Raw genomic sequence first — 26253 nt, 5'->3', positions numbered from 1 at the left:
TCTCACCCTCCGTCTTACTCCCTTGAGACAGGATTTCTCACTGAACCTGGCTAGGCTGGTGGCCTATAAGCCCCAGCGACCCTCCATGTCTGCGCCCACAGGGACCTGCCTACATAGTCTTGCCTGGCTTTTTACAGGGGTGTTGGGATCCAAACTCAAGCCCTTGTGTTTGCATAGTAGGCAGTCTTACCCGCTGAGCCTTGTCTCCAGCTTCCCCCGCCCCCGCCTCTCTCTCTCTCCAATGTCTCTCTCTGCTGACCTGGCTGGCCAGTGTGCTGCAGAGAGCCACCTGTCTCTGCCTGCCCAGAGCTGAGATCACAAGCACACAGCCACCCTGCCTGACTGTTCATTGTGGATTCTGGGGATTGAATCCAGGTCCTCATGCGCATGTGGCAAGCACTTTATCAACCAGATCATCAGCGCAACCCTCAAGTCTCTTTCTAAAATAACAACTGTCTCATAGTCTCTCTTATCCTATCCAGAAATGTCTTAGTAATATCAAGAATGCCTCCATAACTTTAAAAATTACTTTCATGCATTTGAACCGTAGCCACCTCCTAGGAAAGCGCATCAGGAGGCTCCCTCTCCCCGGCCACCACCTCGGGTCCTGTAGGTGGACGGCTCTAATACTACCACTTATAGTCCAAGTACACCCTGTGAACTTCCCTGGCTTTGTTGGCCCAGGTCACTGCTCCTCTGGAACTTTCTGTACCCCTTCCCGCCCCGACCCTACCCTGTGTGTTCTTGAGTTGTTTGGTTTAGTCCAGAGTCAGGAAACCAAAAGAAAGCCCCCAGATCTGTGTGTTCAAGGCTGAAGCAGAGGATTTCCTCTTGACTCTGGGTCCTGTAGCTGGGCACATCCATCCTGTGCCTAGGCCTGGCTCACCTCAGCCTTCCCTACCCCAGCAGTGTGTGGAACACCACGGTCTAACTGAGCAGCCTTTGATTTGCTTCACAGGAAGTGGCTGAGCTGAGGACCGACCACCCTCCAGAAGCACAGGTATTTGTGCCTGCTCGCTCTGGTTCTCACTCCCCTCCTCTCCTCCTCCCACTGGAGACACCCCAGTTGTGAGCGCTGCCTCTGTGATGTGGGGGGCAGTGGGAGCCAGTGGGCACTCCCTGTCTTGCTCTGCTCCTTGTGGAATGAAGGAGCCAAACAGAACTTGGAAAGAACAAGAAGTCTGCGCTGTGCCTGTCTCCATACACCCATGTGCCCAGCAAAAAGCCGCTTTGGCCATTTGCTCTGGGCCAGTGTATCGAGCAGCGTTCTACGCTTCCCCAGCAAACCGCAGCAGGATTCTAAGGCATGGTTTTATCTCTAAGTGAAGCTAACTGGGTCATTGCCCCAGTCAGTGATGATTCTAGGGTGCAGTCCCCTGTTGGGGGGGAGGATATTAAGTTCTGGGAAGGGCAGATGGACCTGGTCTCATGGCCACTGTGGAGACTGGGAGCTTCTGCATCCTTCTGCGGGGGACTGCAGAGTAAATCACTGTCCTTCCCACAGCAGTGAGAAGGGAGCTTTGTCATAGTCTCCAGCATTAAGAGCCATGCCCGTGCCAGGGAGAGCTACTGTCACTGTCACTCTCCAGGGATGGCCCCGCAGCCTACTTCTCACGGGGATACAGAGTATCTGGAGCTCAGAGATGCAGCTGGCCCCCAGGAAGAGCTACAGTTGATTAACAAGCTTGCTGTGTCTCAGAGTCCTGGGGGGAACCCCACAAAGCCACCCATCCTAAGCTGCACTCTGACCTGCTTTAACTGGGTTGAGGTTTCTTAAAGCTGCCCAAGCGCTCTCACTTCAGCACATTTTGTGACCCACTGTCCTAAGCTAATTTGCTCTTCTGCCCTTTGGGTTCATCACCCCCAATCTTGGATCAATACTGGGATTCCCTACTGTTACAAGCTGGGGGACTTCAGCTCCAGGTTCTTTTCGAGTAATATCTATGAGGACTCTGTGCCCTTCTCCCCAGAGAGTGATGAGTAACCAGACCAAGCAAGAGAATTGTTTTTATGATGATTCTTTACTAGCAACTTCAATATCTAATGCATCAATGGGGTTTACAATCTTTTTTTATTATTTTTATTATTATTATTATTTTTGGTTTTTTTCGAGACAGGGTTTCTCTGTGGTTTTGGAGCCTGTCCTGGAACTAGCTCTTGTAGACCAGGCTGGTCTCGAACTCACAGCAATCTGCCTGCCTCTGCCTCCCGAGTGCTGGGATTAAAGGCGTGCGCCACCACCGCCCGGCTTGGGGTTTACAATCTTAATAGGCATGGGGGATTGATAATGGGCAACACACAAGCAATTCAATATCACAATTATTAATCCTATTAAACCTTAATACATAAAACCAATTCATAACTTTAATCTAACTTATCACTTATCTATAAAATACTTCTTAACCTTAATACAACTTATCCATTACTTATCTATAACCTTAATACAACTTATCCATTACTTGTCTATAAAACACTCCTTAACCTTAACTTATCCATTAATATTTCCTAATCTTATCAATTATCCATAAAATATCTCTTAACATTTCACACACTAAACATATGTATTAACACATCTATGCTCTTCTCTTAACCTCCCATACACACATGAAATAGCATCATACGGCCTGGTATTCCCTGGCTTAAAAAGGGCTTTTTGAATTTCTTCAGGCTGGGCTCTTGTCTGCACTGGGGGTTGGGTAGCAAAGATTGACTCTTGACCCCATAGTCTGTGCTCGATGTTCCAGGCTGGTATCTGGTAGAGCCTTGGACTCGGCTATTCGGGTGACCGAGTCTCGGGAGACAAGGCTTTTAGTTCTCTACTCTCGAAGATGAGGCTTTGCTCTTGGGATGGCAAAGCGTTCTGAAAGGCAGAGTATCTAGTCCGTTCTCGGGAGACAGACCTTCAATGTCCACTCTCAGGGAATGAGAATTTGCATTCGGGATGCAAGCGTTAAATGTCTGTTTTCGGGAGACGAAGCTCTGTACTCAGGAGACAGAGCATTAAATGTTTAGGCACGGCATTTAATATTGCTGCTTTTCGGGAGGCAGGCTAGGAGGATCTCTCTTTCCACGGAGGCCTGGTGCCAGAGCCTTTGTGAGAAGTGAGATAACCGTCCTGCTTCAGCCACCTCTTTTAAGTCAGTTCAAAATTGTCCCTCGTTTGATCCTTCCGATAACCAGATGTCCTAGGTTATCAGTATCTATTGGCCACAGAAGGGTGGGGGTCCCTCTTGTGTGGCAAGATTATTTTGTTACCACGGTTGCTGGGTGCAGCCCCCACATCTGGCAGGGCCAGATGGGTGTGGGAGCCTTCAAGCGGGCAAATGTTCTTTTAATATTTCACCTTAGTAATTTTCCATACCGCACACAAGAAGAAATGCTTTTACATTACACCAAGTTACATTCATTCTTATTCTATAAATTTCCTGCTCTATCTACACTACAGATTCCCCTTTATTTATTCATTCAGAGGAATCTGTTTCCATGTTCATTACACCTACCCAATGCTCAGGTTGCCTGCTCTCCTAGAGGAATTCACCCTCAGGTAGGCACTCACTGAGGTTACCATGGAGACAAGGTCATCACCTTCAGCTGGAGTCTAAAGAAAGCCCCAAGCACTACTTGCTAATCATGTCCAAATGCCTCATTTTGCGTTTCCAGAGCAGCCCCGTTTCCTAGCGCAGGATCCGAGGGCCAGCTCCTCAGACCTGGCCTTGCTCCGACTAGTACTGTCTCTGCTTTGGCCTTTCTCCTGGGCCTCATTCCACTCTGCTTCTTCTGTGCTGGTGAAAACTCCCAGGCTTCCAGCCTCTGCTACCACAGACCCTGGCACAGTAGTGCTGACAGAGGGGTGGGCTCCCTGGTGCCTGAAGGCACTGGCTTGGGTTATTTGCCCGGGATGGGTAGTGGGTTATTTGCCCAGGATGGGTAGTCACCGGATGTGCAGGCTAGACCTTAACCCAGGGGCCACAGGAGATAGGACAAGCCGAGAGATGGTAGTTTCTGGTAGTTTCTCTGGAACTGTCTTGTAGACCAATCAGCTATGTGTGGTGAAGCTTCTAGCCACCTCAGACCTCAGACCCTTCCAGTGCACTCTTCTGTCCGCCCCCATCTTTGTCATCTCTCAGGTTCCCTGTTCTTGATGAAATTAACATGGAGACTACTGTCCCTAGTTCTGTTCTTGAGGGAATCAAGCTAAAGACATTTTTTTTTTTTTAATGTTAAGACAGGTTTGCATGGTAACTCACAGAAACAACCAACAACAATAAAAACCAGGGACCAGGGTGTGACTTGCTGTTGAACTTTGCCTGCCTCTGGGGGACGGGCAGGTCTCCAGTATATAGGACTCTTAGTGCTTACACTATGAGAAGGCTCAGGCCAAGCAGAGCCACTGGCTCACCCTAGTCGGAAGGTGAGGCACTCACTGTCCCTGCCTTCTTGTCTCTGATCCCATGAGAAGGCTTCCCCAGTTCTCCCAGTTTTAAAAAGCAGGCGGGACTATCACTAGTCAGTCAGCAAGTGCCCCTGAATCGTTTGCTTAATGCTCGTGTGCACTGTCTGCCGTGCTGGGCTGTCAGATCTTGGAAGGGGGAGGCACATAAAAAGTGACAAGTGTCAACAGAGGGATAGTTGGAATAGCACACCTCAAATACTGTCGCTGGTTGTTTTTACTGTTTGGGCTCTTTACTTTTTTGGGAAGCCGCCACCAAGCTCCCAAAGAAATTACATACAGAGACTTAATATTGCTCATAAATACCCAGCCTTAGTTTGACTTGTTGCTAGCCAGTTTTTTTTTTTCTTAAATTTTTCTTAAATTATCGCATCTACTTTTGGGCCTCTGGGCTTTTCCCTTTTCTTCCTATGTCTTACTTTCACTCCTACTCCATGGCTGGCTGTGTGGCTCAGTGGTAGCATCCTCTTCTTTTCTAGTTCCTTCATCTCCTCGGCCCAGATTTCTCCTCCTTATTGTCTCTGCCTGCCAGCCCCGCCTATCCTTTCTCCTACCTTGTTATTGGCCATTCAGCTCTTTATAGACCAATCAGATGTTTTAGACGGACCAAGTAACCCAGCTTCAGAGCATTAAACAAATGCAGCATAAAAGAATGCAACACATCTTTGCATCTCTTAACAAATGTTCTACAGCAGAAGCAAATGTAACACATCCACACAGGGACCAGCATCCGTTTCACTCTGACTGGGGCTGGTGCAGCAAACGTGAAGGGAGACACAGGAGGCAGAAGAGTTGGGCCTGAGCCCAGCAGGCTGGAGGGTGAGAGGCTGCACTTGGGCATGCTTGTCTCCCTCGGCTTCTGGTTGTGGGTATCAGAAACCCGCGGGCATTAGTTTTAATGGTTGCTAGGAGACACAAGAGCGTGGCACGTGCTGACGCCTTAACACGGCAGTAAACTTTAGAGAGCTGCTAATAGCTCCTTACATACTCCCCCCACACACACTTTCGGAGATGAAGGAAAGCGGAAGCAGCCACGAGTGTCTGGGGACCTGGACAGGGTCTCTGGGATCGTTATCCTCGGTGATTTTTAGACCCGAGCCTCAGCTGTCCACGACGATCGCCCACGTGACAGGTGTCCAGCGCGAGTGCTGCTGGAGGCCGCTCCTCCCTGCCGGGCCGCCGCTTCCGCGCACGTGACCGCGCGTCGCGCTCTGACGCGTTTTTCGCGGCCGGCTGCTCGGCCTCGCGGGTGGCTCCGGCTGCGGCGGCTGCGGGACGCCGGGCGGGCTCGGGACGCGCCGGCGGTGGCCGAGAGCCCGGGGCTCCGAGATGGAACCGTAAGTGGCCGGCCACGGCTTGGGCGTGGGGTCCCGGGGCCTGAGGTTGGGGTCCCCGGCTCGTGCGCGCCGCGGGGCTCCGGGCGGGCGCGGGAGGGTCCCAACGGGGACCCGCGGAGAGGGCTGGTCCGTAGCTGCTCCGCGTCCAGAGTCGGTGAGGACGCCCCGGCTCGCGCACCCGCCGGCTGGAGCTGGACCCCCAGCTGCGAACGGGGTCCTCAGCTCCCCCAGACGCGCTTCTCGGTGGCGTTTGGTGACGTGGGCATGCTGGAGCTGGCAGAGCCTCGTTAGATCTCTCGGGTGCTGAGTTTTTATAGGAGTTTTACAATCTGCTGACTTGGGGCCCCGAGTCGCTCTGTAAAGTGCAGAGATTTTAACGAGGAAAACCCGAACCCCAGGGACGCCATCCCTAAAGCTGCTGTTGACGCAGCTGTCGCCTGGGTGTGCACTGAAGTAGCGGTGAGGGAGTGCCCGGAGCCGGGGCGGCTGAGGTTGAAAGGTGGCCTCGGGCGACCGGATGCCATTCTAAGGCTCATTCGGGGTTCTGGAGGCAGCAGGGTAACTCGGGAAGCGTTTTCTCAATGCAAGAGTCTACGGTGGAAAGACGCCTTTCCTCCGGCTTCCTTAGAAGTTTGACTTCGGTCCTTCCAACTCATGGAGGAACTCCTGACTCAGGTGGATTAGAGACCAGCTGGAGGTGAGTTCGTGCCAGGCACAGGGACAGCACTCACAGGTGGTCTTTCTCACCTCTTGGGAAGGGTGCCTTCTTCCAGGAGTTACGGCTCTCTAGCAAAGTGGTAGCTACTTGCCTCGGGTGATTCTCCCGGGCCCGGATCTGCGTGGCACATCTCCATCCTTTGTACTTTTCAGGGGGATTACAGAGGCAGAGGATGTGAAAGAGAGTTAGGCCTTGACCAGGTCTGCGACCCAGGAGTCTGTACAGGACAAGGAACTAGACCAGCGGAAAGCCATTACTAGGAAAAGGTCATTGGGAGAGGCTGCAGGCTGCAGCTTTGTTAAGGGTTTGTCGCCTACAGCCCTGGGTGTGCTGTCTGGGAGACAGGCCTTGGGCTCTGATGGGCAAGAGGTAAGGGTGGTGTGTATCTCTTAGGGTAATTTTTTTTTTCTGAATGAAACTGATGTCTCAAAATTAAAGAAAACTTGAGTGTCAACTGTGTGGTAGAGATTGTTGTATCCCTTTTTAAATTTTGTTTTATTTTATTTATGTGCGAGTATATGCATGTGTGTGCGGGTGCCCAAAAAGGCCAGAAGAGGATGTTGGGTTCCCCAGAGCTAGAGTTCCAGGTGGCTGTGGCTGTGATGTGGGTCCTCTGAAAGAGTAGCCAGTGCTCTTACCTCCAAGGCTCCTGGCCGGCCCCTCTGCCGCCCCCTGCTGCATCAGCTTACACCCATTGTTTTGTGAGCTTCCCCACCACTACCCTCCTGTAGGGGAGTTACTCTTGTTACTCGAAGCTACAAATGAAGGGCACAGGTGTATAGGAGTCAGCGAGTGCCTGAATAACTCACAAGTCTCCTTGAGATGGTAGCTTCCATGGTCAGAAATCCAGAGTCCACGCTCTTGACAAAAGCCGGCAGCTAATGTGTGCCCAGTCAAGGGTATTTGGGAATGAGACTTCACTTTTACTGGCAACTTGGAGCCCCTGTTTCCTGGATGTTACTATAGGAACCAGCATCCTAGAGAGGCAGAATGACCCACCCCGGGTCACCCTAGTGACCCATGGTGGAGAGAGGCTTCCCTGCCTGCGTTCTGGACTGTGACAACCTGGTGGTGGTCTAGCGTATGGTCTCTTTGGGCCACACGTGCGTGGCCTGTGTGATCAGTGTTTGTCTGCTTCCTCCTCCTGTCTGACTTGGGAGGGTGTTCAATGACCTAACCTGCATGTCCCTGGGTATGAGCCACTGGGCTAGCGGCCCAGGAACAACATACTTGAACTCATGCTCCCTTAGAGAGCCTAAATCTCGGTTTGTTAAACTGTGTATGTTGTTAGGCCTTGGATAGCCACATAATGCCTCTTTTGAAGTCTGCTCAATGGCTCGCAGCCTATTCGACTTAGCCGATTGAAGTTTCAACCTTCAGGTTTTCCCCTCAGAGTTTCCTGTCAAGTACTGGTTCTTTAAAAGGTGAAGATGGTAGGGACTGTAGAGAGTGTGAGGGGGTGGTGGCCCCCTTCCCAAAGCTAGCCCCTCACATGCCGGGTATGCACTGTAGGTTCAGATTCGCCTCTACCTCCTGCTTCCCCAGCTCCACCCCCTGTTTCCCTTTATGCTTCAATGGCTGGGAACACCTGTCCCCCAGGGTAGCTCCCTGGTGGCTAGCCTGGCATCAAGCAGGTGCACAGGAAATGCCAATTTTCCCCTCTCATTGGCTGGGGCTAAAGGAGCAAGAGACTTCTTGCAAAGTAGATCTTAAGAGATACTGTGCCAGTGTCTTCATTTTGTTTTTTCAAAAATAAGGAGAAAAGCTGGGCATGATGAGGCATTCCTGGGTCTCTGGTCGTGATTGGGAGGCTAACGCGAGAGGATCTCTCAAGCCCAGGTGTTCAAGTCTAGCCTGGGCAACAAATTAAATTCCTGCTTGAAAAATGAAATAAGTTGTAGGGTATGGCAGACCATGAAGAAGCAGGTCAATCTTTGAGTTTGAGGCCAGAGTTCTACATAGCAAGCTCAGAGCCAGTCAGGGCTACATGAGAAAGAAAACCAATAAATAAATTATAATACAAACAGAAGAATGCCCCCCCCCCAGCAGAGGAGCAAATGCAGTACTGCTCAGTAACATGGTTGGGGGGTTTTGCTGCTTTCTCAGTGCATTGCTCTAAACCTGTTGTTCGAGAATCCATCAACCTGTAACAACAGCCTTCTAAGGCCTCGGTTTACCCCTGTCCTAAGAGGGAGAAAATGTCACTTGAATGGTAGAAAGTTGGGACCCAGGCTTGTGGGCAGCAAGCCAGTACCTTGAGTCAAAGGAGAGATTGTTTTTATGCCAATTGTGTTGTGAGGGAGAGGAATAGACTCAAGTAAAATGTGAAGGAACAGACTCAAGTAAAATGTGAAGTGGGGTGATGGATTTAAAAACCCTTTCCCACTGAATGGGGGATCTGAGTTGACCGAGTACCCAACTGATGGCCCTGAGGACTCTTCAGTCTTCTTGTTTTGCATGCATGAGTGTGTCTGCCTGTGCAGGTGCTTGCCGTGTGCAGGCTGCAGGTCAACGTTGGCTGTCTCCCTCACTCTCCACCTTCCTTTCTGAGATGCTCTCTTACCAAACCTGCAGCTCACAGATCTGGCTAGCATGACTGGCCAGTGAGCTCCAGAAATCCACCTGTGTTTGCCTCCCCAATGCTGGGATGACAGGTGCATGCCGTGCTGTGCATGGATTTATGGATTTATGTGGTGGTGCCAGTGGCCCCAACCCAGGCTTTCGTGCTTGCCTGACAGGTACTCTACCCTGCAAGCCACCTCTCCAGCCTCGTGACTTTAGTCTTTTCTACTATTCTAGTGGTGAAGAGATAAGTCTTGGGAGTAAACTTACTTCCTTTTAGGTGATGGTTTGGACTTTTGTTGGGATACTATAATGGTGGTGATAGTTGACATGGGTTTCTCCTCTGGGTAAACTGTAGCAGGATTTCTTTCGGACCACCAGCCAGCTCCCAAATCATGACATGGAGACTTATGAATGCCCAGCCTTAGCTTAGGCTCGTTTCGTGCTCTCTCTTTTAACTTGACCTTTTCCTCTTCATCTCCGTTTGCCTCTGGGGTTTTTACCCTCCTTTCCTTCTGTGTATCTTACTTTCCCTGCTCTTGTGTCTGGCCAGCAGCTGCTTGACATCTGGCCCTGCACGTGTCCCTCTCTTTCTCCCTTGTTCTCTTCTTCTCTCTTCTGCCTAGATTTTTCCTCCTACTTATTCTCTCTGCCTGCCAGCCCCACCTATCCCTCTACTGTCTAGCTGTTGGCCATTCAGCTTCTTATTAGACCAATCAGGTGCTTTAGGCAGGCAAGGTGAAACAAAGGCAACACATCTTTGCATCATTAAACAAATGCAGCATAAACAAATGTAACACATCTTTACATAGTTAAATATTCCATGACAGTGAAGCCGGCACCAGGAGTGCTTTCTTGCCTTCTCTACTCAGCTAAGTCCTGCCCTCTGGTTATGGACTATTAGGGCCCTGTGTGGGAGGCAGAAGTGCTTAGTGGGCATAATGGTGGTGACAGGGACTAGAAGCCACTCAGTCAGGCTAATGGGGACTGGACTTTCCAGCTGGCTAAGCCAGGATGCTCCCTGTGCCAACTGAGCATGCCTGATCCTTGAGGATTTGTGCAGGGTCAGATGGCCTTTGAACCAAAGTGACACTGAACTGGTTTGCCTGCTTTCAATGCAGAAGACAGAATAGCCACAGATGCCACTAAGAGGTGACCCAGAGAGAAGATAGTCACATCTTGCAGCTACACTGGTTCATTGTTTATCATAGCAGGAAATGTAGAGGAACCCAGAGGAAGAAACCATAAGATCAGGGCAAAGAAAGTAGAGACTGGGACTCAAGTGTTTAGACATTTATCGTGCATAGGATATACACTGTGAGCAGTAGGAACTTTGGGCTGGGGAAGGTGGAGAGGGGAGTGAACAGTTGGTCATTTTCAGCAAAACCATGAGAGGTTGCCTGCTCTTCTAATAGTGGTTGGCATCTCTTCCTCAAGGCAGGATAGGTACCTGGGAGCTGATGCTAGTTGATAGGTGTAGCACCATTTCTAATTGGTCTTGATAAAAACCCAGAGTCAGATATTTGGGGGTGAAAGCTGAAAAATCAGAAAAGCAGAGCAGCCAGCCACTAGTTCTTACCTCCATGAAATCCTCAGAACCAAGGGGGCAAGATCCTGTCTGTGAATCATCAGACTGAATCCTGAGTTCCTGTCTCCTCCTGCCTTATATTCCTCTCTCCACATAGCCACATCACTTCCCATCTCCACCTCCCTACCGCTGGGATTAAAAGTGTGAGCCACCACTGCTTGATTCTCTCTTTTAGGCTGAGTCAACCTCACATATCCCAGGATGGCCTTGAACTCACAGAGATCAGTTTGCCTCTGTCTCCCGAGTGCTGGGATTAAAGGTGTGTGCCACCAGTGCCTGGCCTCTATGGCTAACTAATGTGGCTAGCTCCACACTCTGATTTTCAGGCAGATTTATTTGTTAAAGCACAAACAAAATACCATCACAGATAAGTCCATGGCCGCAGGAAGGGCAAGGCCTGCTGGCAGGGATGCCTCTCGGTGAGTCAAAGGCTGAGAGCGTGTTCTGGTGCTGTGAGATAGTGCAGTCCCCAGCTGGGGCAGTGACCTAGTATTTTGGGTTTCGTTTTTAATTTTGTTTTTTTGCAGTCTGGGAAGGATAGGCATACTCACAGGTGTAGAAGCTAGCTAGATTTGGGAAATAACCAGGCTAGCTCAAAGATAAACAATTTTATTTTTACTCATTATAAGGGGAAACTCACACCACAAGAATGGAAAGTCCAAGTTCCACGGTGTCCTGTGGGAATCATCTAGAAAGAGAGCGAGCACCTGGTCCATCCCAGTTTTTTCTCCTGGGCTCCAGGAAGCCATGCCTTAACTAAGTTCCACTTCTTAAAGATGGTTAGCTAACAGAGCTTCCCCATCACACAGAAAGCTTCTGGCTTTAATAGAATGTCTTGTGAAAAGGGGCTTAGCCTGCAGTGGGGGCCTGACCTCTTTGGAAGTCACAGTGGAGCATGGCCAGGCTCAACTCCCCAAGACCAGACTGCAGTGACTTTCGATGGCATCTGTCTTCCCAGTCCCCGCACCAGACTGCTTGTGGCATCCAGAATCCGGGCTTAAGCAACTAGAAGGTGGAATGGCTAGGGCCTGAAGTGAAGAGCGCAGTGGCAGGGCACGTGATGGGAGGGCCAGGGGAGTGAGTGCAAAGGGCTCGCACTGAGGTGTCTGTTGGCTCCCCAAGTGGATCAGGTGAGTGGGCAGTTAGTAGGGGTATGGACTTGAGGCCTGGATGGAGATGGTGATGCAAAACCCCTCACCTGCGATCATACGCCTGAGACAAGCTAAGGAGTGAGCAGAGACAAGGAGAAGAGAGAAGCAAAGGGTAGCAAGAACCGGGTGTATCCCCAGGAGAGACCCTCTGTCACAGAGACCCCTATAGCTTTACTTGCCTTGATGCCGTCACAGACTTCACCCCATGGGAGCAGTTCCTCGGGAGGTGGCGACTGGGCTCACAGTTTGGATAATGGCTGCATTGGGGTGGTTTCTTGGGCACATGAAATTGATGTTTCAGAGCCCAAAGAGGCCATATGGATGGACTGTTTCATTGCATTAGGGAGATCTTCCGAGGGCCCTTGGGGCCCATCTTGTCCAGGGTTGTAGGGAATATTTATGAGATCCCAAGTGGGAAAAGGTTGACAGATCCAGAGAGGAAATCCGGCACATGTACCATGATGGACAGCAGAGAGCTGGCAGGGGCCATGGACATCCTCTGCCTTGGTTAGCTGGCCGGCAGGTGTGTTTGACATGGCCCAGGTATAGAGAGAAACAGGGATTCCTTCCTGCACCCTGGCATCCCACCTCTGGTTTAGCGGAACTACACACTGTTGTAATAAGTAATGGCAGATGAATATATGTCTTAGTTGCTTTTCTGTTGCTATACTAAAAAATTGTGAGCAAGGCAATTTATAGAAGGAAGAGTTTACTTGGTACAGTGGCAGTAAACTACTGAATGGACTTGGCATAGGGGCCTGTGAGAGGCCCCTCGTGGAGTTTCCTGATGGCGAAGGATTACCTTGAATATTCCTTGTTTACCTACATTCATTAGTCCAATGCTGCCTTTGCCACACCTTCACATAATCCAGAAGGGAGGGGCGTTCTGAATGGATTATTCTTAGAAAAATATTGTTTCTAGGAATCTACAATCCCTGCAAAGTATAAATCCAGGGTGTGATCATTACATACAGCCTGCCTTTCTATAGTAAATACCATAGTCTCCTTCTCTAAGAATTTGATCTTGGGAGATTTTTTACCTCTAGCTTTACTCCGTTGTTCAATAATCTTAGCCTCTTTTCTGAACCAGGTACTCCATTGTAATTGTGGATTAGTCTCTAAAACATCATCAGCCAAATCTTTCCAGTTGTTCGGGATAATTCTATTACAAATTGACCGCGAGCTTAGCATCTGCTTCACAAAAGGCGAATGCATGCCATATGAGACTATTGCTTCCTTGAATCTCCTTAAATCTCTCAGTGGCACAGGAGTCCAGTTAGCTGTACCACAGACTCTGTCATTTGGCAATTCCTTTAAGGTTGCTGGATATATTAAGGTTGGTTGTCTGAAAATCTTAGGCTATTCTCTTTTCTTACAATGCAATACTGAAATTGGTTGTCCATTAAATTCTTCTGTCAGGGTTTGAATCTCTCTGTGATCTGTTTTATTAGATTTTTCTAAGGCCTGTATCTTAGCACTCAGATTAATCAACTTTTTTAGTGATAAGACAAAAATGATAAAGATGATAATGTTTACAATTGACATTACATAAATTCCATCTAAATCAAATATCCTCTCATCTATTTATTTTCAAACTGCATAGCATATCATACAGAGATCCAAATCCCTCTATTATAATGGTTTTTCCCATTTTTTAATGTGGGAAAAAAACTTTCTTTTAACTAGTTCCTCCCATAAAGAATTCCCAATTATCTTACCAACTCTACCCATGAAGATGAAGATGTGAGACTGATTGCTGCTGCATAGAACAGTAAAAGCTTGACGGAATTTCAAGGCAGCTGCTTAGTTCGCAGCAGCTTAAGAAGGGGGTTCAGGAAGAGTCCACAACTCATGGTGGTGGTGGGGGGAGACAGAGACGGCTGCCTGAAGGCTACAACAGAAAAATCCCAAACTTGCTCAGAGGCTTGGGGAAAAAAGAAAGCCTAGCTGGGTGCAGCTCCAGACTGTGCAGGTGGCTTTTTCGTGAATATGTCCCCAAACATTGGGTGCCAAATGTAAAATCTGGGTTTTTGTTATCTGTGCTACAATTTGGGCTTCTGGTTCCAGAGAGATAAAGGCCCTCGCCATCATGGTGGGGAAGCATGGCAGCAGGCATGGAAAGGCAAGATGAGAGCTCACATCTCCAACCACAAGCAGGAAGCAGAGAGACTACTCAGAATGGCACGTGACTTTGAAACATACTTCCTCCAGCAAGGTCACACCTCCTAACCTACCCAAACAGTGCCACCAACTGGGAATGGGTACTATGGGGACATCTCGTTCAAGCCACACAGTAGCTCAGTTTCAAATGCCTGCCATTTGCCAAGCCTGATGTCTATGCAGGCCAGTATAGCGCCTGCACTACGGGACGGTTCACAAGCCAGGCAAGGGACTGGAGATTGAAACACATACACAGACAGAGACCCGGGTCATCCTTGAAACAAGAATGCCAACTTTATTGTGCTCCAGGGAAGCTGATATATGGATCCTTAACTGATAGCCACGCCCCAGCTCTTGGGATTTTCAGCTGTAAAACCCACCAGAAACCACTCCCCTACTATCAGGAACTCATGAGGGTCTCATGCTCAGAGCAGGCACAGGAAAACAAGTTGTTTACTCTGCCTACTCCAGCAGGAAAAGGGTCACAGGAAGTCAAGGGTCTGAGGGTCTGCAGCCCCAACAGCTCCCTCTTTTCTATATGATTAGATCAGGCCTGTCTTGGGTTGCAGAAGCGCAAATTCACATCCTACCTGTCGTCAAGAACACTTGCCTCAGCATGCAAGTCCTCTGTCTTAGGTTGATTGTGACAGGCTTCTGTATTACCCATCTCTGGTTCACTGGTCTTTCTGTAGCCTGCTAACCCATACTGCTCTCGGAGGAAGTCCACTTTCTTGGGCAAATAGTGATTTTACATCAGTGCTGCTGCTGACACCTGTTGTAGAGGCAGAGCGACAGAAACCCAGCTACAGGAGTTCCTAGCTGTTCAGCAAGCCTAGGCTGTGTAGGAGTGGCTGGACTGGCATGGTCGTGGCACAAATATAGTGAAAGGAAAGGGAGCAACCAGCCATATATTCCAACTGCTCTTATAAAAGGAGGTCTATAGGTCAAACAGGAAAATGCCCTAGTGAAAATTATATAGGGAATTCTGGATCTCTAAGGCAGTGGCAACCTGTCTGGCTAGGGGATCAACAGTGCTAGCCACAGCAGTCGTCTGATTGGTGGCAATTCCAGCTGTCTCAGAGGCCACAACAGTGACAATAGCAGCCACCACAGCCATGGAGATCCTGAAGTCTCAACAGGGACGACTCAGCATCAGTTGACTCACTGGGACAGGCACCAAGCCTGGAACCCGGGCCACAGCGCAGTCATCTCATTAACCCAACAGTTGTTCAAAAGACACAAAACTTGAGAACCATTAAGGGCAGAATCATTCAAGGTATGATTAGCCACAGACAGCCACATGAGAAGCCCTGTTTTGGCTCTGGTTTTCCATCTTGCTGTGCTATTAACAAGGTAGGATCCTGCACAGCCAAGGGTCCAGAGTTTAAACAGTCACAAAGTCCACAGAGACTCCATCCTGTGAAGGTGGACACTACACCACACTGGGCTGGATTCCAGAAATGAAACTCCTGAGAATCCTTGCTAACATTCTTGTAAAGTGACCGCGGTCCCCATCACCATAATGAATAATGTGTTCTGGCCATAAACCATAGTACAAGCAGGTCCATTGTCCATTTTAATCAATATTGGGGCCCCCATGTAGGCAAAAGCTTGCAGGCAATGTTTATTTTACATCCTTCACCTTTCCCCTTGAGTGGGCGGAGGCAAAGAGCATGCCTGATAAGTATCCACAGAAACATGTTCAAATCCCAGTTTGCCAAAAGATGCCACATGAGTAACGTCCAATTGCCAGGTATGACTGGGCAAAAGACTCCAAGGATTAACTCCTAGATGAGGAACAGGAGTAAGTTCTGCACATAAAGGGCATGCTTTGACAATCTTAAGAGCTTGTTCCTTAGAAATTTTATACTTGAGCCTCAAAGAAGTGACATTAAGATGGAATTTATCATGAGTCTGCTGGTCAGAGGCCAAAGAATCGTGAGGCAGAAAGATCAAGAGAGCGCAGGTCACTTGATCAACCTGTGCATTGCCTTCACTAAGAGCGCCAGGTAAGCCAGAATGTGGCGAAGGTGGCCAATATAAATCTTATGAGATCTTTCCATAAAAGTAATTGAATGTTAGTCAACAATTCATGAACTCCAGAGGCAGTGGCCATATTTCCTGCCGTTTCCAAGGAGGGAAGAACCTTAGCAACATACCTAACAGTGTTCCGGGCTGTGACTACAGCAGCTGTGCCATTTTAGGATCCATCTGTAAATACATTCAGGGTGCAATCTAGGGGAGCAAGCAAAATTTTAGAAAAGCGAACCGGATGTTCCTCAAAAAAAGATTTTACTGATTTATAAGGGGGGTAATGGTTGTCAAATTCAGCAGACTGAGTGGTTAAAAAGATGGTCCATTCTGGGCTAAATAACTGGAACCAGCTAAGCTGCTCCTTATTTTATGGGACAATCACTTTATCAGGGATTTTACCAAACGTCCTAAAACTCTCCAGACAGGTAGTGTGCAGCACCTCCAGGACAGCCAGATGATAGGGCTGCACAACCTTTTGGGAGAGGCTCGTCCATGAACACAGGGAATAAGTCCCTCCTGCCAAAAGACTGCAATGAGCTGCAAGGCTGTGCCAAAGACCAGCAGAAGCTAAGGCTGGTATAATCAATATAATTCAGATGGGTTTCTGCTAACTGCTGTACGACTAATCTAAGACATTCACAGCCTTCAGGTGTCAGTAGCCCGGGAGATGTGGGGTTTGAGTCACCTCTTAAGATTTCAAATAAGGGTTCTAGTTCTCCTGTTGTTCATCCCATTGGTGGTCTAATCCAATTACAGTCTCCCTAAAGCTGTTGAAAGTTATTAAGAGTGTGGTGCTGATCTATTCTAAGAGTGATCTTTTGTGGTCGAACCCTAGTCTGTAGGAGCTGATGGCACAAATACTGAAAAGGAAACATAGTTTGCATTTTTTCAGGGCAACAACTAAACCAGACCATTGCAGTGCCTCATAAAGAGTCTGCAACTCTGTATGCAACTCACATTCATTTGAGACTGCAATAAGAATATTATCCATATAATGAACGACATAGCTGGGGATGCTGCTCCCTTAGGGCCCACAAGGCTCTGGAAACATAACTGGACAAAGTTAGACTATCAGCCATGCCCTGAGGCATCATAACCCATTGATACCTTTGGTGTGGCTCTCTGACATTAACAGAGTGAACACTAAAAGCAAATTTAGGTGAGTCCTCAGGATGCAAAGGAATAGTAAAAAAGCAGTCCTTAAGGTCAATCACCACCATGTGGTAATTCTTAGGGATAGCCACAGGTCTTGGCAGTCTTGGGTGCAATGATCCCATAATTTCCACACATTTGTTAACCTGCCTAAGGCCCTGCAATAGTTGCCAACTGCCAGAATTTTTTGATAACACATAAGGGGGTATTCCAAGGGGAAGACGATAGGACTAACTGTTCTTGCACAGCTGCTGAGCAGCCAGTAGCTGTTCTCCTGAGGGGCCACTGTTCCACCCACACTGGCCTAGTTTCCTCCATTTGATGGGAGTTGCAACTTGTGGCTCAACAGTGACCCTCAGAATAAACTTTCCAACCCTGCTCTGTCCTGTCTAATTTTCCCAGTCCTCAGGCTTCTCCTCCTGTTTCCCGACATGAGAAGGGGATCTCCTTGAATGTCGGCTCTAGAGAGGCACTCATTAGCCCAGTGACTCCTTTTGATATTTTGGGCAAATACTTGAATTTCCTCAAAGGTTTTGGCTAAATTGTCTAATTGTTCCTTCACTTTTACATTGTCGCTGAGAAGAGCATCTTTGACTAAATGCCATAGTGAAAATATTGTCATAGGAAATTCTTCTGTCCCTCTCTCTTTTAAAGCTTTTTGAATATTAAACCCCCCTGCCTGTGAAAACTAAGGACTAAACTCTAAAACTGTCTTAATAAACTCTTGTGCTGTCTCAATAGCGGAGCCCTGTTTCTCTAAAACAACTATTAATTGACTGGTCAATACCTGAACAGAATTACTGGCACCCATCTTCAGTCCACCCCCACCATCAATCTCTTACTTGCTTGGCCAACCTTCTGAGGGCCATCTCTCAGCAATCTCTAGTTCCCCATCTCACTGGGGGTCTCTCCACCTGTAGCACCTGCACCAAGTGACAGTTTACATGCCAAGCAAGGGGCTAGAGATTGAAACACACACACAGCACGGGTCATCCTTGAAACAAGAATGCCAACTTTATTGTGCTCCAGGGAAGCTTATATATGGATCCTTAACTGATAGCCACGCCCCAGCTCTTGGGATTTTCAGCTGTAAAACCCACCAGAAACCACTCCCCTACTATCAGGAACTCATGAGGGTCTCATGCTCAGAGCAGGCACAGGAAAACAAGTTGTTTACTCTGCCTACTCCAGCAGGCAAAAGGTCACAGGAAGTCAAGGGTCCAAGGGTCTGCAGCCTCAACAGGCCAGGTAATGTCTTTAGGCACTAAGTTCCCTTTGTAAATGGAGACAACGTGGGCAGCCACGAGAGATGGAGTACCTAAGGAAAGTGTCATGAGAAGACGGGAGACTGAGTGTAGGATTTCCGTGACTTGGGGAGAAGAGGTTTCAAATAGGGAAAGAGTGTGAGTGAACTCAACTGGAGACTGGCTGGACTGTGCTGGGAAGCAAGCGCAATGTTTGGGTCTGATGCTGCTGTGTGGTAGCTGTGTGATCTGGGGCAAGGGAACTGTCTGTGCTCCTGACTCCCAGCACAGTGCTGGGGACTGAGCCCTGGCTTCTCGTCCACTAAGTAACCATGCATTCAGAAAGTCAGTGGTGCATTTGTTTGCTTGTTGAGATGGGATCTCTCTATGTAGCCCTGGCTGTCCTCATACTTGCTATGTGGTTCAAGTTGTCCTCGAACCTACAGAGATTCACCTGCTTCTGCTGGGATTAAAGGCATACACCATGATACATGGCCAAGTGATGCATTTTTAACTACAAGTTTAAAATTTAATCTTCCTTTGATGTCCCTGCCTCCAAGCCTCTGTTTTAGCCTTCACCTACGGAGTTCTCCATGCTGATGTGTCTCTGATCTACTAGCAAGATCGGGTCTCTCTGAACATAGTACAGTCATAGTTCACAAATGGCTCTGAGAGTTCTAGAAACCATTTTCAATCCATAGGAAAGTGGCAAGGATGCCAGCATCTCATGTGACCCAGCACCTTTGTCTCAGTTGGCATCATTAACGCGGGTGAGATGCCGTTAACTAACGCTGTTGGCACTCTTTCCACCACCCAGTCCATTAGCTTTGTGTAAAGTTTAATCTTTTCGTGGAAATATCCTATGCAGTTGCCTAGAAACTGTCCCTTCCTTTCAGTCTAAAACCAAAAATATATCCAAACAGACTGTCTAAATAAATAAGCACCTGGGTCACAGAAGGACAAGCGGGACACCCGCTCTTCTGCCAGCACTCACGTACCACAGGGCTTTTTCAGGTGGGTGTTAACTGGGTCCTGTCTCCCAGAGCCTCCTCCCTCCAGGAAGCGTGGCTGTGACAACTTGGACAGGTCTGTCACCCCAGATCTCAGCTTTCCTGTCTGTAAATTCTAGGTGTGAGCTGAAAGTCCTCAGAGAAGCCACACCTGTGAAGATTCTGCAGCATGCCTGGGGGCTGGAGTCCCCCTCACTGCTCTCCTCTCCAGCCGCTGCCTCTGTGCCCGTTCTAACACCGTCTCACCTTGGGCTGAAGCCTTTGCGATGTAGTGGCAGGCTGTTCTGACCGCTTTCATATCGACTTGACACAGCTTTGAGTCGTCAGAGAGGAGGGAGCTCTGCCTGAGATAACGTCTCCATATGATTGGGCTGTAGGCAGGCCTGTAGGACATTTTCCTCATTAGTGATTGATGAGGAAGGGCCCAGCCCATGGTGGGTGGTGCCATCTCTGGGCAGGTGGTCCTGGGTTCTTTAAGAAAGCAGGCTGAGCAAGTCTGTAAGTAGCACCCTCTATGCCTCTGCATCAGCTCCTGCCTCCAGGGTCCTGCCCTGTTTAGGTTTCCGTCCTGACCTCCTCTGATGGGAAACAGTGATGTAGATGCATAAGCCAAATAAACCCTTTCCTCCCAAGTTGCTGTGGTCATGGTGTTTCAGCACCGCAGTAGTAACCCTAAGACTCAGCCATTAGGGCCCACCAATCCCGAAGCTAAGAATCCCATCACACAGCTCCTGAAGCCTATACCAGAGACTCCCCGTTTGCTATGACTTGCCCGCCTGGTGTCTCCACTAATGTATTTGGGAAATGTATTGACTGATAAAAGTTGATGTAAGAACAGCAGGCGGTGGTGGCGCACGCCTTTAGTCCCAGCACTTGGGAGGCAGAGGCAGGCAGATCTCTGTGAGTTCAAGGCCAGCCAGTATATGAGAAGTAGTTCCAGGACAGGCTCCAAAGCTACAAAGAAACCTTGTTTCGAAAAACAAACCCACAAAAGTTGATGTAACCACTTCAATAGTGGAAGATATCATCAAATCAATGTGAATCCATGTGCCTGGCCCATGGGCACTCTTGTTTAACTTGGAGCAAACTCTCTCTGGTGCCCTTTGGAGTGAGAACTATAGTTTACAAAGAAACCTGTCTCCTTCCCAGAGCAGTTTTGTCTGAGCTGGCAGCACACTCTTACTTCACCAGCTTCTCCTGCCCTGCCAACAGCCCAGAATCCCGGGGAAACCTCCAGGTTTCAATCCATCTTTCACCAAATGCATTGACAGTGGTCTGAGAGTCAGCCAGGCCGCTCGGGTATTCGTCAGGTGCCACGTCAGAGCGGCAGCGGCTCCCAGGCCTCACCTTTGTGCTTAGACTGCCCTGCCCCAGGGTTGACTTCCTGCCTGCCATCTGGAGTCTCAGGCACATGTGGAAGGAAGGGGTGTGCACTGTGAGCCCAAGCTGGCAGGTAACCTTACCCTGGGTCTCCAGGCCACACCCTTACCCCCCAGTTGACTCAGCCTTCCTGTTGCTTTCAGCTTCCAAGTTAAGCAGCAGGACCAGGGGTGCAATGCAGCCAGCAAGCAAACCCCACCCCCTGCCCCAGCTCCTCCCCTGGGGGTCAGCCCACTCCTTAGGACTCTTTCCTGTGGTTGGCCACTTCTGTCAACATTGCTTTTTATTTTTTATTTTTTTGTTTTTCTTTTTTTTATTTATTTTTATTCTTTTTTAATTAAAATTTCCACCTGCTCCCCATTTCCCATTTCCCTCCCCCTCCTCCCACATATTGCCCCTCCCCCACTCCCCTCCCCATATCCCCACTCCTCTTCTCCTCCCCCCACTCCATTCCCCCTTGCTCTCCATACTGAAGAGCAGTCCAAATTCCCTGCCCTGCAAGAAGACCAATGTCCTCCCACTTCTATCTAGGTCCAGGAAGGTGAGCATCCAAACAGGCTAAGCTCCCACAAAGCCAGTTCATGTATTAGGATCGAAACCTAGTGCCATTGTCCTTGGCTTCTCATCAGCCTTCATTGTCCGCCATGTTCAGAGAGTCCAAAGCTAAATAAGAAAGTGAACCCAAAGAAAATTGTATAATCATCCGCCTGGATAGGGGAAGTAGACAAAATTGCCGGGCAAAAACTGGGAACTTGCGGGTGAGGTGGCATGGGGCTAAGGGGAAATGGGGTGAGAAATGTGAGAAGGGGAGGATGGGGGGAGCTTGGGGGAATGGGATGGTTGGGATATAGGAAGGGTGGATACGGGAGCAGCGAAGTATATATCCTAACTAAGGGAGCCATCTTAGGGTTGGCAAGAGACTTGACTCTAGAGGGGCTCACAGTGTCCAGGGAGATGTCCCCAGCTGGTACCTTGGGCAACTGAGGAGAGGGAACCTGAAATGGCCCTATCCTATACTGATGAATATCTTACATATCACCTTAGAACCTTCATCTGGCGATGGATCGAGACAGAGACAGAGACCCAATTTGGAGCAACGGTCTAAGCTCTTAAGGTCCAAATGAGGAGCAGAAGGAGGGAGAACATGAGCAAGGAAGTCAGGACCACGAGGGGTGCACCCACCCACTGTGACAGTGGAACTGATCTATTGGGAGCCCACCAAGGCCAGCTGGACTGGGACTGAATAAGCATGGGTTGAACCTGGACTCTCTGAGCACTGCTTTTTATTAGTGAAGCTAACTGGAGCACAAACACTGCTGTGTGACTGAGGCCGTGGCCACGCTGCAGGGCACAGCCTGAGGCTGCAGATTCCCAGTGTTTCGCAAGACTGGGAATTTACGGAGTTCTCTGGTTTACAGCCTAGTGTGCTGCATTGAGAGCTGAGCAGGAAACGTTTTCCTGAGTGTTTTGTTGTAAAGATTTATCTTCATTTTTAAATTATGTGTGCACATGTGTTGGTGGCAGGGGTGGGCTCGGGTGTGTGTAGTTTTGCCCACGGAGGCCAAGAGGGCATCGGGTCTCCTGGAGCAGGAGGCACAGGCAGTTGTGAGCCGCTGATGTGCGCCCTGGGACCTTTGCTAGAGCAGTACATGATTGTAGCCGCGAAACTGTCCTTCTGGTGTCCCTGCCCCCCAGGTTTTGTTCTGAGGGAAGTGTAGTTACATCCGGGGATCAAGCCTTTCGAAGGGCCTTTATGTTCCTGTAGGTCACAGAAGCATGGAGGAGTCGGACGCTCTCTCTGGGAAGGGTGGGCTGCTTTTCACCTGGGTGGGGGACTAGGACTCTGAGCATGAGGTAGATCAGATGGAAATGGCTGGTGCCTCTGGTCCCTGGTATTCTCTCTCTGGGTTTGGCAGTGATGGGTAAATAGAGTCAGACTCCTTGTTGGTCTGAGCTATGGCTCTACTCTGGAAGCTAGAAGTGGGCTATGTAAAAGGTTAGGTCACTTCCTTGGCGTGGTGACATTTCTCCTTGGCATGGAAACCACCATGCATTCATTCTTCAACCACAAGGGCTGGGTTTGGCCTGTGTGAGGCAGGCCAGAGTGGCAGTGACTCTGACAGAAAACCGACAGATGACCCACCCTTGAGAGGTTACCAGGAGCAGTGTGCTTCTGGGGCCAGCACAGGCTGAGGAGGAGCAGGTCTGATGCAGCTGTGGTAGTGCTAGCCTGGGCAGGGACTACTGATGGGGGAGAGCCGACTGTCCTCACTCTCCTTCTGCTCCGCAGGCTGGCGCCCATGCGGCTCTACACCCTCTCCAAGCGCCACTTTGTCCTCGTGTTTGTCGTTTTCTTCCTCTGTTTTGGGCTGACCGTCTTCATTGGGATCAAGGGTAAGTCTTTCCTTTAATCATCTCCCCACGGATAGCCACTCTGGTTCGCTGCTGCCAGCCTAGTTGTGCCCTCATACTCCTAGCCAGGCCTCGGTATGAAGAGAGATGTTCCTTCTCTCTGAGTCCACAGGGCACAAGGTGGTCTTTTCTGGAGGTGCAGGGGGCAAGTTGGGTAATGCTGGTCACAGGGCAGACAGCCTAGGTCAGTTTGTCAGTGCAGGCAACTCCTACCTGCCTTTTATTTGCCATATAACAACAACTTCTTCTTCTTCTTCTTCTTCTTCTTCTTCTTCTTCTTCTTCTTCTTCTTCTTCTTCTTCTTCTTCTTCTTCTTCTTCTTCTTCTTCCTCTTCCTCTTCCTCTTCCTCCTCCTCCTCCTCCTCCTCCTCCTTCTTCTTCCTTCTTCTTCTTCTTCCTTCTCATCCTCCTCCTCTTCCTCTTCCTCCTCCTTCTTTCTCCCTCCTCCCTCCTTTCTCCTTTCTTCCTTCTTCTTTCTTCTTTTAAAATAAGCCAAACTGACTTTGGATTTGCTTTGTAACCTACCCAAACATTTCTAGAGTCTGTTGTGTCCTGGGGAGGGGGGATCCAGAACCCACTGACTGCTTAGGGGGGAGGGCTGTAGGGATTTGGGCTGGTGACATCTCAAGCTTCAGGACTGTGTGAAAAGTGCCAGGCAGTAGAAACTGTCCTCGCAGAAGAACCACGTCTTAGCCATTTTTAGCTTTGACATTCTCTAGGAAGACTAACCTATTTTGTTTTTGTCATATGTATGTGTGTGTCTGTCTGTGTCTGTGTGTCTGTGTGTCCAGATGGTGATGACAGCTGTCTTCCTCTATCACTTGCCACCTTATGTTTGGTGACAGGATCTCTCACTTCAACCCAGAGCTCACCAGTTCAGCTGGCCTTGCCAGCCAGCTTGCTCTGGGCATCCGTCGTTGCCTTCTGCGCCCTGGGATTGCAGACAGGCCCTTGTACCTCCCAGCATTTGCTTTACTCCTCATGCTTGCACAACAAGCTCATGCCCGCTGAGGCGTCCCCCTCCCCCGCCCCCAACTTTCTTTCTAACAATCACAAAACAGAGCCACAGAAGCCGAGTGGTCCTCACAAGATCTCAGAGGCCCGGGGCTTCTCTGTCTCATCTCCAGCATGACAGCAGGAGCTTGCCTTGGTAGGAGAGTGTTCTCTTCCTAAGTAAGATAGCTTGTTCATTGAGGGTGGTTTGTGGTAGCTATTCTAAACGACGGCTTGGTTAAATCCCAGAAGTATTCAGGCCTCAGAAAGCTAGTTTTTCTTTCTTTCTTTCTTTCTTTCTTTCTTTCTTTCTTTCTTTCTTTCTTTCTTTCTTTCTTTTTTTGTTTTTGTTTTTGTTTTTCAAGACAGGGTTTCTCTGTGGCTTTGGAACCTGTCCTGGAACTAGCTCTTGTAGACCAGGCTGGCAAAGAAATTTGCCTGCCTCTGCCTCCCTGAGTTCTGGGATTAAAGGCATGCGCCACCACCCGGCGAAAGCTAGTTTCTTAATCTCAACTGAAATTTGGACTGATGAGTGGCTAGAGCAGGCTGGGGCAGAGGGTGGCCATTGGGATGCTTCTTGCCCTGTGGTAATGACACAGTTGTCACCATAGCAATATAGCCAACTTGTTCTCCTTCCTGTTGAGTCACCAGGGGCTAAAGTCACATTAATCACAATACAGGTTTACCCATTATCTCACTTACATTTCAGACTGTCCTTTCGTATTGGTAGAGAGGCATTAACATTGTATGCAGTCTCAGTGGGGTATTAGCCAGCTCTTGTCCAGACTGTACCCAGCCTTCACTCTGAAAGAGATAAAAGCTGATGCCCCAAGGCCAAGACAGGGGTGATGTCAGGATCCCATCACTTTCTTCCACCACACAGATTACTGTCAGTCTTCTGGAAAAGCAAACAATAAGGAGTGTGTGTGTGTGTGTGTGTATGTGTGCGCGTGTGTGCATGTGCACATGCATATATATGTACCCACTATATTATTATAATTATCTCATTACTGTATACTATTATAATACATAATTTATAATATATTCATAATTATAATTCAAACAGGTGTATTTATATTAAAGTATAAATTATTTACAACAAATAATTTTTAATATTATTAGACCTAAGTATGTAATAGAATTTTGAGCTATAGTATATATATATAATTATATGTGCTATTATTTTATATCTGTGTGAAATGAGGGAACTAACTCACACTATCTGGGAGGTTAAGGAATGCACAGGTCTACAGTTAGCAAATGGGAGCCAGGAAAGCCAGTGCATCAGTCAGGCCCAGGGGGCTGGGAACCAGGAGACTAATGGTGTAAGCCCCAGTCCAGGTCTGGTCTCATGGTGGGATGCTCAGGTTACTGCTGGAGACAGGGAGACCAGAGTCTCCTCCACATGTCTGTTTAGGCCTCAGCAGGTTGAAGAGGCCCACCTTCCCTGGCTAGGGCAGTCTGCTTTATTGAGTCTCTTGACTGAAAGGGAACTCTTACCAGAAACTCCTCACAGACACCTGAGAGCAGTGTTTAGTCAAACACCTGTGCCCCCTGAGATGAGCACGTGAGATCAGCTCTTGTCATTGCTCTCCTTATTTCCTATGTAGTGATGTTACTATTGGAGAGTCCGGGGTAGTTTGGGGAAACTGAAGCCCAGGGTGCCTAGGTAGCTTAAAGTCCAGGTGCTACTGATGCCGGTTTTTAAGTCTTTCCCAGAAACCAGAGAGAGTCCACCTGTCTTGGGAGTCTGTTTGGCACATACCTTGCCACGGAGTGGCCCCTTCCTGTGTGGAGACAGCGGGGCATTTGTAGGTGCCGCAGACAGGAAGTCATGATGGTCACGTGCAGACCCTGCATCAGCGCGGTAGGCTGAGGTGGCCACAGAGGCAGCCCAAAGAGTGGTAGTTTTTAAATTTTATTTTAAATACAGTCTCGCTGTGTAGACCAGGCTCGCGGGAGCTCATAGAGATCCACCAGCCTCTGCCTCCCAAGTGCTGAGACTAAAAGTATGTGACACCACACTTGGCAAAAATAGTATGCTTTAGACAAATCCAGCTGT

General features: G+C 48.9%; 1 protein-coding gene across 3 annotated transcripts in view; it reads left to right on the top strand.

Annotated features, from left to right (window-relative positions):
• Tmem181 (transmembrane protein 181) overlaps positions 1-26253 on the top strand; it is a 60401-nt gene that overhangs the window by 7415 nt on the left and 26733 nt on the right. Inside the window, exons 1-2 of one of the 3 annotated variants that reach the window (XM_057761319.1) lie at positions 5681-5787; positions 23077-23180. The exons of 1 other annotated variant lie outside the window; for it this stretch is intronic. In XM_057761319.1, coding sequence (XP_057617302.1) covers positions 5780-5787; positions 23077-23180 — 112 coding nt within the window. In that variant the 5' untranslated portion in view covers positions 5681-5779. Of the gene's footprint in view, positions 1-5680; positions 5788-23076; positions 23181-26253 lie in introns of those variants that run through there. One more of the 3 variants, XM_057761317.1, reaches the window with a different exon arrangement.

This window comes from Chionomys nivalis, chromosome 2 (assembly GCF_950005125.1).
Source record: "Chionomys nivalis chromosome 2, mChiNiv1.1, whole genome shotgun sequence".
Classification (NCBI taxonomy): Eukaryota; Metazoa; Chordata; class Mammalia; order Rodentia; family Cricetidae; genus Chionomys; species Chionomys nivalis.
Note: the sequence above shows the minus strand (reverse complement) of the source record. Positions and strands in the feature narration are given on the sequence as shown.